The following is a 14,317-nucleotide window of genomic DNA, read 5'->3' as shown; positions in this document are numbered from 1 at the left end:
AGGTTGTTCAGTGAGAAGGCAATAATAATAGAGAAAAAAAATCAAGCTAGCTGCATTTTAAAATGACAATCTGCACATAATCCAGCTCCCATCACCACAACCAGCTTGGTCAATTGTCAGCAATGATGGGAGCCCTAGTCCAGCAATATCTGGAGGTGCTTAGGTTCCTCACCCTTGCCCTACTGAAACTAAGCCTATGCACTGAACCAAGAACACATCCTTCCCTAATCCATCTTCTTCCCCTTCGATTGTTTTCTCTTCTGCATTGTCTTTTACATTGGAAGTTCCTTGGGGCAGAGACCTGGATGTGCCATTTTGGGTTGTTACTCTGGATAATGATGAATATCTAGATGTGGCATGATATAGAAAAATAATTGATTAAATGGAAAATGTCGTTATTTTCCTTCACAGTCCTAGGTTGCCAAAACTTTCACCTGTACTGCAGTCCTTTAGATACATTTGAGGCTTCATCTAAGCATTTGTAGTGGTTTCAGTGGAACTGAAGAATAAATATAAGAGGAGGGGAATGCCTCAGTAGGCTTTTGCACATTTCTGGAGCAAGGATCAGATTCACCTCAGTCATGAACTCCTAGTCTGGCTTTGCCTGCGTCTGTGCAGGAATGTTGTGAAGAAAAGTTATTTAAGAAGCCCAGAAATTGACTGCTTATTTCCCCAATAATCATCAAGCGTCTTTGTACTGTGTTAAAAAATTAATTGGACAGAAAGGTGTAAGATGAAGACTAAAGGCCTTTTGGTTACTATGACACTAAAAAAAAGTGGTTAAGAACACAAAGACCTTTGTATTACCAGGGCCTGTCCTACTATTAGACAGAGTGAGGAGGCTGCCTCAGACTGCAAATGCTGAAGGACAGAGCTGTTTGTGGCATGCAGCCTGCTTTGTGCCTCCTAAGTTGTCAGTCTGGGCTTCTTTAAGAGGAAAGTCAGGATATAAATTGAATGGATGGATGGATGGATGTTGGCCTTCTATCCTCACTTGTGGTGAACCCTGCTGTTAAAGTAAGATTCAATTCCTAGTCCAGTTGGCTTCCATATGCGGAATGAGATGAAACACAATATTGTGCTTTGCCTCAGGCAGCAAAAAGAATCTGCGTTATCACTATTTCATAACTAGAGTAGAAGGTGCCAGGGAATATAAACCTATGCAGTGCATAGCATGGTACACCGGGCTGAAGTGATGGAAAAGGATACAAAAGGGTTAAGGAGGAGGATGGGAGTGGAGGAGAGAAGCTAACCAACATGTGCCATCCTAGATCCATCTGCAGCAGCACAGGCAGATGCACTCATGGGCTAGCGTATATTATTGTAAGTAGACTTCAGACAATATGGCGGAACAGATTTCCCTTGCTTGGGTTGCTCTAGCTACATCAGTGCGACCTAATGCCTCATTGCAGCAAGGCATATGTGAGTTTTTGCTGGGATGGGCTTGCAATTTTGTTTTTCTTCCTCCTTTCCTATGCCAGGCTGGAGGAGGGGGGCGATTCTGTATCCTGTCAAAAGTCAGCTAGATGCCATCTTTACAATAAGCTAAATGTTAACCCATCCTTCATGTTTGATTTTGTTCTGCAGACAGAACCTTCTCCCTGCAGCCTTCTCACCGTAAAGGTCATAAAAATGAAAAATCTCCGGAAGGCAGACCTGCGTGAGTATTTTGGTTGTTGTGAGAGCTTCCTTGTCATTTTAAGAAGCCTAGAGTCATAATCATACAAATATACTCATCACTGAATGATTTTTATATGCATGCCTCACAAGTCAGCATTTATATTCAGTGCAAGTAGAGAATCATCAGCATTTATATTCAGTGCAAGTAGAGAATCAACTTAGCTCAAACATTGCCATATAGAAGGAAAAAGTTGTATGCAGGATCTAAACTACACCCAGCCCTATGCAAATACAATTTGAAAGTACACTGGTACCTCGGTTTAAGAACAGTACTGTTTAAGAATGATTCAGTTTATGAACTCCGCAAAACTGAAAATAGTGTCCTGGCTTGAGAAGTTTACCTCGGTCTAAGAAGGCCACTTCCGCCTTAAGGAGGAGGTGGTATTGTGGGCTCTCACGTGCACAGGGGGTGGGTGTCCAACCCCACGTGACTGGGGGATTCCCAGCTGGGTCACTGACCAGGCCGACCAATCTGTTTGGTCTGGGAGTGTGGCCTACCCGATAAAGACAGGACGGGAGATCTCTCTCTTTCCGGCTTTCCCACCCTCCCGCCCTTTAAGGTTTTCATCTCTTTTGACCTTGATATGGACTTCAGTTGGTCACCGTTGAGGGGCCTGGTGGGAATTTTTCCACTTGGCAAATTGGCACCAGCCACTTGGATTTCGCCTACCTCGTAGCAAATTGTCACAACTTTTTAAGGTTTGGTGGTTAGGCATTGGAATATTTCTGGAGAAGAGAAGAGGGGAGGTAGTGCCATCACCTGCCCCACATATTGAAGGGTATTCCGTTAAAGGATTCTGGGGTGTGTGGTCCTGTCCAAAGCCTAGGGAGGTTAGGGCCTAAGGCACTACATCTACCGGTGAACCGTGGGGGAGCTCCTAGTCGATGTGCATCAGCAGAACTCCCTCTACTGGTGGTTAACCCTTCTCAGACTCTCTGCAGATGGGCTGGAGTCAGATATAATCGGTTAGATCCAATGCCTAAGCCAATACCACTCATCTGTAACCAATGAAATTGTGGCCATTTTTAGCCCATTAACCTTAAATACTAGAGTCATGTGTCTTTATTCAACCGGGGGGGGGGGGGCGGGTCAGGACCTTGCCACGCAATGTAATCCGAATGGTGGAAGGGCACCGGTGGCTGTAGGCCTCATTAGGGAAAGCGTGCCTTAGTTTAAGAACAATTTTGGTTTAAGAACGGACTTCTGGAACGGATTAAATTCGTAAACCAAGGTACCACTGTATCTTTACTACTTAACATGAGATGATGGCTTGATGAAGCAAGAATTGAGCACACATAAGTGCATCTTTGAGCATGGATCTTTTATTTACCAAAAGAGCACCGTCCACATGCAATAGCAGGCTTGCGTGAACCCCAACGTTGGCAGAAAAACAAACATCTTAGGCTTGTGGGGAGGAATCTAATGGGAAAGCTCCCCCAACAGCTCAGTGAGAACTGAACATACTCAGTCATCGCAGGATGCTGACTGATGGGGGATTGTTGCTGTTGTTTAGTCGTGTCTGACTCTTCATGACCCCATGGACCAGAGCACGCCAGGCACTTCTGTCTTCCTCTGCCTCTCGCAGAGGTCAAACTCATGTTAGTAGCTTCAAGAACACTGCCCACCCATCTCGTCGTCTTCTGTCCCCTTCTCCTTGTGCCCTCCGTCTTTCCCAACATAATAATAATAATAATAATAATAATAAATTTTATTTATATCCCGCCCTCCCCAGCCGAAGCCGGGCTCAGGGCGGCTAACAACACCAAATAGTGCGACATTATAAAAACATTATAAAAATTAATTAAAATCAAGATTGATGGCAGCCATAAAGTTTTGTAAAGGTTGCCAAAGGAGGGAGTCAGGCTGCGCCCTAACCAAATGCCTGGCGGAACAACTCTGTCTTGCAGGCCCTACGGAAAGATGTCAAGTCCTGCAGGGCCCTTGTCTCTTGTGACAGAGCATTCCACCAGGTTGGAGCCGCAGCCGAAAAGGCCCTGGCTCTAGTTGAGGCCAGCCTAACCTCTATGTGGCCTGGGACCTTCAAGGTGTTTTTGTTTGAAGACCGTAAGTTCCTCTGTGGGGCATACCAGGAGAGGCGGTCCCGTAGGTACGAGGGCCCTAGGCCGTATAGGGCTTTGAAGGTTAAAACCAGCACCTTAAACCTGATCCTGTACTCCACCGGGAGCCAGTGCAACTGGTATAGCACCGGATGAATGTGATCTCTAAGCGAAGACCCCGTAAGGAGTCTCGCTGCGGCATTCTGCACCCGCTGGAGTTTTTGGGTCAGTCTCAAGGGCAGCCCCACGTAGAGCGAGTTACAATAATCCAGTCTGGAGGTGACCGTCGCGTGGATCACAGTAGCTAGGTCAGGGCGAGAGAGGTAAGGAGCCAACTGCTTAGCTTGGCGGAGATGAAAAAATGCCGCCTTTGTAATAGCTGCAATCTGCGCCTCCATGGAGAGGGAGGTATCGAAGATTACACCCAAACTCTTAACGGACGGTGCTGGCACTAATTGCACCCCCGCAAGAGATGGGAGTTGCCCCCTCATTCCCATATCATCCCGTCCCAGCCAGAGGACCTCTGTCTTCGAAGGATTTAACTTCAACCGGCTCCCACGTAACCATCCAGCCACAGCTTCCAAGCATCTGATCAGTGTGTCTGGGGCCGAGTCAGGATGGCCATCCATCAGCAGATAGAGTTGGGTGTCATCAGCATACTGATGGCAGCCCAGCCCAAAACTCCGGACAAGCTGGGCGAGGGGGCGCATAAAGATGTTAAAAAGCATCGGGGAGAGAATCGCACCCTGAGGCACTCCACACACCAAGGAGTGGCGCGATGACAATTCCCCCCCAAGCGCCACCCTCTGTCCCCGACCAGAGAGAAACGAGCGCAGCCATTGAAGGACTGTGCCCTGGATCCCCAGGACATCAGGGTCTTTTCCAGGGAGTCTTCTCTTAGTGGAAGGAAAACCAGGGTAGTGGAAATAGAATGGCATTTCCTGGAAAAGGGCATGATTGGCCAGCTGAAAGTGGAATATTCCACATGGCAACGTTTTGCTTCAGGTTATACTTGTTTCTCTTTATTTTTATTCCAGGAGTTCTAACAAATACCCAGCCTTGGGAGAGTGTACGAAAATGCCTCTGGGGGGATCTGTCACTAGTTGGATACCACCATACTTGGTGATATTTCAGCTGCTGCCTGTAAACCATTTACCTCCAAATAATGGTGGCATAGTCTCTGATGTCCGTGGGATTTCAGGGAGACTATAGTAACAAAGAGCACGACTGTTGATTGCAGTAATTGGCAAGTTGTCTCTTGTATGTCGCTACTGGAAGCTTGTGATCAGCAACATCTCCAAGCCTCATTTTATGTGAAGAAGCCAGATTAGCATCATGAATAATAGGAAGGTGTTGCGCAAACAAATTGTGCCAGTAAAATGGGAGCATTGGTTGGAAAGGATGTGCCCTGGCCTTATTATTATTATTATTTAAATGCAGCAAGCTCTAAATGGAAAAAAGTGTGAGGTGAAAAGAACCAGAAGAAAGCAGAAGACTTTATTCATGTTTCCAGGCCTTTGACCATTTTGGTTGCCCTCCTCTGGACATGTTCCAGTTTCTCAGTGTCCTTCTTGAACTGTGGTGCCCAGAAGCCCTGATTGCCTAACCCCTGGTTGTAATTTATAACATTAACATTAATTATTCTGAAATATCTGGCCTCCTGATCATCTGACCTTATACTGTTGGCAGAGGCAGATTTAGGGGTGTGTGACCAGTTCGCAGAGGCAGATTTAGGGGTGTGTGACCAGCAGAGCCTCAGGGGCGCCAAACTATGCTTTAGAATGAAGCATGAGAGGCTGCCCCCCCAATTTTGGTGACACACAGGGAACTGCTGAAATTTGAGACCCCAGGATCTGTCACTGCTGTTGGCAAAAATGACAGCAACTGCCACAGTTATGTCTCAGAGCTCTGATATGCCTGAAAGGATCCCTGAGGACTACTGAACTGATGTTAGCGGCTGATTGAGATTCCACTAATTGTTGGTCTGTATGCTTTACTCAGTGCCCAAGGTCTAAGTCTGGGTGGAGGCGAGGAAGAAGAACCCCACCTATTGAGTCTTGACTAGTGACACGCAAAAGAATTAGGAATTGGAAAACAGGAAGAGATGCTATTCTATAGGGAGCCATGGGGGTGGATGGATGGACAAGGTATTGCTAGCATGACTTCAATCAGGTTGATCATCAACATACTTGAGAACTGGGAAGGAATGTTGTCCCAAGTCAGCTGGGAAAATCACGGAGCTTTCTTTCCACCCACATGTCTATGAGGCTGCATGCTGCAAAACCTGTTTAGTTCCAGTCACAAGTGTCTGCCTTTGAAACATAGACTTATTCTTACAGGCCTTTTTGGTAATATGGTGCACCTTGGCCCATCTAGACGTATGCTAGTGATATAAGCTTGTTACTTCTCTCCAGTCTCTTCCTTCCCCATCCATTCAGTGCATCTGCCACGCTTCTGAAGACACCAGTTGTTGATTTGTGGGTGTCACATTTGAATATGCTATATGTACTCTTAAAATCCAACACATGTAGACACCAACTGTGTGGTTCATCCCTGGATTTTATCTGGGATATCAGTCATATTGTTTAGGTAGGCATGTGTTGGATTTCACAGGTGTATGGCCTATTCAAATGTCATGGATATATAGCAGTGCACCAAAGCCCAGTTGGCAGGAGAGAGAGCAAGGCTACCCTCTGCCCATATGCAGATTTTGGGAGTACAGAATTCCAACAAGACCATACTAAATTCAGTGAGCATTGATGACATTCTGTAGTCATGTGGGCTTTGGGCTCGCTAAAGATCCAGTCAGGGTCTAACTGGGAATGGGGAGATGACCCAACAGAAGTTTGGGCAGAGGAAGAGCTGACAATGGCTATATAGGAGCTCAATCTCCCTTGGACCTTGGCTGGCTTATCAGCTCCCCTTTGAGCTTATTCATCTTTATCTCTAGTCTCCACAACATCTGCTGGTCATGGATCTTCATCCTAGACAGTCCCAATTTTTCATTCTAGACAGTCAGTCCAGAAGGATACCATGGTCCATGCTATCCACAGCCACCAAGAGTTAATTGAGAATTTGCTCAGTCACACTCTCCAGATCCTTTTCTCAGCATGTCATTTATCAGTGCACGAAGAACCCAGGCCTGAAACCAGATTTAAACGGATCCAGATAATTGGCGATATCCAAAAATATCTGGAGTTTCAGGGCAATCACCCAAGAAAGGTATGTTTGTGACCAGCTAGTTGTTGCCTAACCTCGAGGTCCTTGGAATGCTTTTTTCAAAAAAATGAATGGGACCACATATTCACTTCAGAAGGTATTGATAAATTAATTCCCATAACCAGATGGGGAAGGGGCAGAAGAAGGAATAGCCTTCAACTTCCCTTTCACTCTTAACCAGCTTGTCAGCCCTCCCTTTACTGAATCTGCCCCTGCCTGTAATAACTTCAGTTGGGTGCTTTTCTTCCTTCTGAGCTGATGCAACTTAAAATTGCACAAGCATCTAGTGAAACAACTGAGCAGAAATCCAAAACCCTGGAGCCAAGAGAGTGCAATGTATCAAAAGCCAGATAAAACCAAACTAAACACATTTCACTTTAGCAGTGGGGAGATAAAGTGCCTCATAGATGCAGAAAGATCAGACTGCAAACTAATTTAGCAGCAGCTGCAGATAAAGTAATTAATCTCATGAAATTGTATAAAACTCATTACAGAAGCAAGAGACAAAGTATATAAGATGCTGCAAAGTTAAATGGCAAGAGTAGATTCCAATCTCCTTTTTTAAAAATAATTTATTATTGATTTTCAGTTAAGCAAAAGAAAAGAATGAGAAAAAGCAAAAACAAAATATCCCTCAAAGTGAAATTTCCAGTCCACGGATGCTCTTTGAAAAATACTATTTCAAATCCATAGATGCTATGAATGAAAGGGTTTCTTGTGATAGTGTTAGAAGTTTTGCTACAGCATTTAGCTACCGCCTTCCATCCCCCCAAATATGGCTTTCCATTTAGCTTTGAACAAGTATGATTTCCATGCTAAGGGCTCCTCTACTAAAAGGGATTTAATGGGCATGGAAAGTGCCCCCAAATGCTTTTTTTTATTTAGCACAAACTCCACCAGAATGTTGGACTTGGTGATCCGCTCTACTCCAGTTCTTTTTGTTAATTCAAAGCAACAGCTTTGGCATCAGGGTTTGTGTTAATTAATTTTGTTTGTTGCATTAAGTATCATTTTTTTGATATGCAGGTGGAAAAAAATATAGGGCTCCTGACATGTGTGATCTCTTGTAATGAATTCCTTGCTATTGTCTGAAGTGCTGTGTAGGACAAACATTCCTTAATCTAGAACTAAGATGTGGTTGCTTTCCGGGAATGCACCACAATAAAGCTCCAGCCCTGCTTGTATAAGGAATAATTAGTACCTCGTTTACTGGCTTTGGCAGTGTCTGTGATGCCATAAAATATAAGCTGCTCTGCACTGCAGTGAGTGTATTGTCTAAGAGTGATCTAAGGGACCAATTACGTGGGACGTTGATAATGCTGTTCGCAGAATTTTCTTTAAAATTCTAAAATTCTAAAAAAATGCCAGTACGCTCTAATTCCGCCCCCCCTGCAATTCCTAATCCAGATTGGGATTTTGGCGTGGAAAATATAGGCACCTGAGCCCTTTATCCCTAACCATGAACCCGATTCAGACTGGGGGCACAACTCCTGAAATGCAAAGCATCCAGATCAGGATTTTTTTTTGGGGGGGTGCCAAGTGCTAAAATCCCACCCTGTGCTAAGGTCCCAATTGGATTGTGTTCATAGTACAGTGGTACCTCAGGTTAAGTACTTAATTCATTCCAGAGGTCTGTTCTTAACCTGAAACTGTTCTTAACCTGAAGCACCATTTTAGCTAGTGGGGCCTCCTGCTGCCGTCGTGCCGCTGGAGCACGATTTCTGTTCTCATCCTGAAGCAAAGTTCCTAACCTGAAGCAGTATTTCTGGGTTAGCGGAGTCTGTAACCTGAAGCGTATGTAACCTGAAGTGTATGTAACCCAAGGTACCACTGTACTGGTTATTTCTGCCAGAAAAACCCTGTATTCAACCTGACATGAATATCTGAATTTATACATAATAAGCACAGCTTAAACACTGCACTGATAGTTAAATCCTAAGCATAATTACTCAGAAGGAAGACTCACAGAACTCATTTGGAGTCATTCCAAAATTTAACATGCTTAGGCTTGTGCTGTAAATACTTATGAGTTGCATATTGCTATTTTGTTGCTAAAAAATCACATCTTTTGCAATAGTAACCCAGTCTGATTGCTACGTGACTTTGTGGATGCCTACTGCTTCAGTGAAAAAGACTAGGACCCAGACCGTGAAGGACAACAAAGACCCGGTGTGGAATGAAACATTTCACTTTAGGATTCAAAATGAAATAAAGGTAAGGAGCTGTGCCAACGCTCTTAAACAGGAATTGCTACTTATTTAGGCAATCACAGAAGCAGAGGACTGGGAACTGCACAGGTGTCACTTAAAAGCAGGGCCATAACTAATGAGACATCACTATGGAGATACTCCCAATATTTACTCCTCTTCCCAAGTGTTAACATCATACAAATTCAAAGAGGACTGTTCTACTTTCTGGGAGATGACACATACATAATACTAAACGGTTAAAAGTTTAGAACAGGAATTACCCCTGGATTGACCTCCTTGGATGGGGTTGAGGAACCCATACCCTTCAGATGTTGTTGGACTACAACTTCCATAATCTTTGACCATTGACCATACTGGCTATGGCTGATGGGAGTTGGAGACCAACAATATCTGAAGGGACACTGATTTCCCATCCTCACCTCTGGGGTGAGGCATGTGTTACTGTGACAAACATCTTCAGCGTAGTGAGGATGGTTATACCAGTCAGGGCCTTGGTTGGGAGCAGGGCAAATCTGAGCTGGGTGAAGGTTAAGTTCACAGCTGGCACTAAGATAAATTGAAGTTCTTATCCCAGCAAGGGCCCAGGAAAGATTGGAAGGTTTATATCCTCTAAGGCAGCTCCTCTGTTTTCCTGGTCATCTTCTGGATCACAATATGTCCTCCTTTGGCTTTTCCCTCCTCCTGAGAAAAAACCCAGCTATTGAAATCCTACGGCTGTTGGATAAGTACCCCTCCACTGACTATGGATGTCTTGCTGGACTATCTGTTTTGAGGGGTTAGAAGAAAAGAGGGAGAGTCTGGATCAAGGGGAAGAAGGTCCAGAAAGGGGCAGCACAGTACATTCTGATGCCTGAGGCCAAAGACCCATTTGAAGATGAAGGACAGTGGATTGGCACTGAATCCTTCAGCACTAGTGGTGGGACAATTTTATTCACTACAGCTGAGGGCAGCAGTCTGGCTTAGGAGTTGCAGGGCAAGCCATGTGGTGTGCATACAGCTCAGTCCGCTGACACCTTTCTATTGCTTCCTGTCCACCAGTATTTGCCACCTGAAGTACTGCCTCACTCTGACTATTGGTAGGGCCAGCCCTGAGTTCAGGTCTGGGGTGGGGGACATCAGACTGCTCAGTTGTGAGCTCTTTGGGGTCTTTGGTGCTCCTGGAGTCCCACTCCTCTTCCTTGGATGAGGTGCCCCTAGAGAGAGAGGCTAGTCTATGAGAGGTTCTAAAGTTCTTCTCTGGATTTCTCTAGAACATTCTGGAGCTTAAAGTTACTGATGAAGATAAGCATACTGCAGATGACCATCTCCTCACTGTTTTCTTTGATGTTTCTAAAATCCAACTTGGTGAAACAACCCGCCTGAGCTTTCAGCTGAATCCAAAAGTGAGTACTGCAAATAAAAAACAGGCTGTGGAAAACAAATCCACATTTCTCTCAATTTTCAATGAAGTTCCCTTTCAGCTATTAAGCAATGGCACCATATAAAAGAATTACACTTGCTTTGAATACACAGACAACAACAAAAGAGTTTTGTGGCACCTTAAATCTGACAAATTTTATCATAGCATAAGCGTTTGTGAACTAGAGTGCGCTTCATTAGATGCATGAAGTGTGTATATATACACACACAAAAACATATGTACTTGGGTATAAAAGAAGAATAAGAAGAATCTAAAGGCTAAAGTTAAATGGTAATAAAATGGAAAAAAGTATAGCCTGATAATTCAGTTAGTTTAAAATTATGCAAACCTACCCTTCACAACAACTATGGTTAGTTATTTTAGCATTACTTAGCTGTGGAAATATAGTGAGATCTTAAATGTATGCAAAACAAGCTCGGTGACCCTTCACAGCAGTGGCTGTTGATAAACAAATCATCCACCTATAGAGGATTACATATCTAATTGACCTAATTGAATACAGTGGTACCTTGGTTTACGAACTTAATCCGTTCCTGAAGTCCGTTCTTAAACCGAATCTGTCCCCAATGAGGCCTCTCACCTTTCCCCAATGAGGCCTCTCACCGCTGGTGCCCTTCCACCATTTGGTTTCCATTTGTAGACGGAGGTAAAGTTCACAAACCGGAACGCTGCTTCCAGTTTTGCAGAGTTCGTAAACCAAATCGTTCGTAAACAAGTTCTTAAATTGAGGTACCACTGTAGAAATAAACATTTTGATACTGAATACACCAGTGATTCCCATATCAAACATGTAAAGTATGAACAGTATGTGTGTTTCTTTAAACATCTGAGTCCAGTCCAGACAAGGCAATGTACACTAGGACCCAAACCCAAAGAGTGCTAGTCACACTCAAGTCCCATTGAATTAAATGTGGCTAATTGTTTTTGACTGAAATTAAAGGGATTTGAGTTCTATATTTTTTTCCTACTGGGACTGCAGCCAAAGCTGCTTGGGCATCACCAGTGCTTCCATGTGGTATGGAGAGCAAAGCTGTCTTGGGACATAATCGGGCAAGGCACATCAGCACGGCCTTTTGTTAGTAAGATCTCACCTACCCCCTGGTCAATGGCTCCCGCGGTGGACCTGAGAGGTATAGCCTAGGGACAGCTGAATAATCTTTACCAAAATGCTCATTTTTAGGGGAAACTGCTTGCAAAGATGTGTATATTAGTCAAAACTGCATTTAAAAATGTGTTTATTAGCAGAAATCCACACTAAAATGCTGACAAATTTCCAAGAGGATTAAAAAAAAATAATCTCAAGTTTCTGCAGGAATGTGGAGAACTGGATTTATGACTGGAAAGATGAGAAACTGAGAAAACCAAAATGGTCAGGTCCTTCAATCCCTAGCTGCCTCTGAGGTGACTTGGCTTCTCAGTCCTGCCCCCTGACTTCCAGTCGTTGAGGGTGGACTTCTGAGTTGCAGAAGGAAGTTGTAACCCTGGCTGGACAGGATTCTAGCTCCTATGGAACATTATGCTCCTAGTCTTCCATAGCATGAATGTCCACAACTCAGGGCATGGACTCCCTTCCCTTGACTAATGCGTGAAGTGGGCTTTATTATTCAAGAGAATGTGTGAACATGCAGTCACTGTTTTTGCTTTTTAAACTTTCAGGGTAAGGAGGAACTAGAAGTTGAATTCACAATGGAGAGCAGGTAAGAACAACTGTTGTTGCACATACCATTAACAAAACTGCCATGCAAAAAATAAAATAAAATGCAGCATTGATAAAGAGCTTGCCTTGTATCTCTCTTGGTACAAAACCTTTACTATATATCTAACTAGGTATTGCTGATGGTGTGTATTCATATTCTGTTATTGGGGCAATAATGGTCACTGAAGGATTGATGTGGCATAGCAGGGGCTAACATATTGATGGGGATATAGTAGCATTTGCTAAAGGGCTTCAGCACTGGCAATTTATAGGGAGGCTATTGAAGGCATCAAGGAGATTGCATGATAGAACTACTCCTTTACTGTTTCACCTCAGTCGACAGATGGAGAAACCTTGTGACTGGATGCTCCATATAAAACTCCTTGCATACAGAAAACTAGAGACCAGGGAGAAGAGTTCCTGCACAGCATGTGCCATGATATTCCTGATCCAGAGCCTCACATGTTCTACAGCAGTGTTTCCCAACTTTGGGTCTCCAGCAGTTTGGGACTACACCTCCCATCATCCCTAGCTAGCAAGACCAATGGTCAGAGATGATGGGAATTGTAGTCTGAAAGCAGCTGGAGATCCAAGGTTGGGAAACACCGCTCTGCAGCATTTTATAGGGCTCCTCTACAACCAGTCTTCTCTGTTCACTTCCATGGAGAGACAACTCATTCTTGTACATACAGCTTCTGCTTTTATCTAAATGAATGGAAAAGCTGCTCTTGTGGGTGGGGAAGCTGTGTGGGCACTGGAGCTGTCATATGTGTAAATATGGTGTGGAGAGATGCCAGTGAGAGACAGGTGGCCCAGGGGTTGCCTCAGAGCGCACAGCTCCAATTTGTAGCATATGCCAGCCATGCGCTCAAGTCTCGTCCACCATATGGTTGTTCCCAGGAAGGGAGATTCATCCCATAATCTGCTTGTCCTGATTCAGGTAGGTAGCCGTGTTGGTCTGATGCAGTAAATATATATATATATATATATATATATGCTTTCGTAGATTTTCACGGGTACAGGAATGCAGGTTTTGGTGTCCTCGGGTGTCTTCCCGTGTAAAAGTTGGGGTGTCTAGGCGACGTTTCGACGAGGTCTCACTCGTCATCTTCAGGCTGGTGCTTTCGGCTTCTTGTTACTGGAACAGAGCAGGATCTCAGTGTTTGAGTTCCTATAAATACTGTTGAGGAGGTGTGGCCTCTAATGTTCTTGGGCAGAGAGGAAGTTCCCAGGCTAGTGTGCCTTTTCTTCTTTTGTTTCTTAATTACTTGAGGGATATCTTGAGTGATTTCTTGAGTTGTATCCTGAGTACCACTTAGGTGGGTCATTAGGTGTGGATTAGTTGCTAAAGCCTTTGTGTATATATATATATAGTCCAGTAATACCTTAGAGACCAACTAAGTTTGTTCTGGGTATGAGCTTTTGTGTGCATGCACACTTCTTCAGATACACTGAAACAGGAGTCACCAGACCCTTATATATAGTGGGAGGGTGGGGTGGGGTTTTTCTCAGGAGGGTAGTAGGAGATGGGTGATTGGCTCAGTGGGTATGGTAAACCTGTTGACCACTGTTAACGACTGCAATTAGTCCTACAGGAAAAAGCAAGGGAGAGTATGCAGATGATTAGCATATTTAGCATTGTAATATGCTTGTCCTGAGTTTTTGTTACTCAGAACTTGATGCAATTGGTTTAGCCAGAAGTTCCACGTTGCTTGGAAGTCTGCTTGTTTAATTGCTTTTCCAGCTTTCCTTTAGGCCCCTCACACTGATGTGTCCTTTGGAATGAGCATTTCAGAGAGGCTCCCCAATTCCTGGCATCTCCCCCTCTCCTGTTGTTCGCTGTCTTGGGCGTCCTCCTGAGCTCATAGCCCTTCCCTCACTGGAAAGGACACCATTCTTGGGGAAGGGTGGCAGCTCAGTGGTAGAGCATCTGCTTGGCATGCAGAAGGTCTCAAGTTCAATCTCCAGCATCTCCAAGTAGGACGGGGAATGCCCCCTGTCTGAAACCTGGGGAGCTGCTGCCAGTCAGTACAG

The 14,317-nt window shown here is 44.4% G+C and overlaps 1 protein-coding gene across 1 annotated transcript in view; it reads left to right on the top strand.

Moving 5' to 3' along the window:
* The first annotated feature begins 1,566 nt into the window (after nucleotides 1–1,566).
* Nucleotides 1,567–14,317, top strand: part of LOC114585925 (cytosolic phospholipase A2 epsilon-like) — a 35,295-nt gene continuing 22,544 nt past the window's right edge. Inside the window, exons 1-4 of the mRNA XM_077919736.1 lie at nucleotides 1,567–1,660; nucleotides 9,035–9,171; nucleotides 10,418–10,549; nucleotides 12,244–12,284. Of these exons, the coding sequence (XP_077775862.1) occupies nucleotides 1,567–1,660; nucleotides 9,035–9,171; nucleotides 10,418–10,549; nucleotides 12,244–12,284 (404 nt within the window). The remainder of the gene's footprint in view (nucleotides 1,661–9,034; nucleotides 9,172–10,417; nucleotides 10,550–12,243; nucleotides 12,285–14,317) is intronic.

The sequence above is a fragment of the Podarcis muralis genome, chromosome 1, assembly GCF_964188315.1.
Source record: "Podarcis muralis chromosome 1, rPodMur119.hap1.1, whole genome shotgun sequence".
In the NCBI taxonomy this organism is placed as follows: Eukaryota; Metazoa; Chordata; class Lepidosauria; order Squamata; family Lacertidae; genus Podarcis; species Podarcis muralis.
This window is presented reverse-complemented; position numbering and strand designations above follow the sequence as displayed.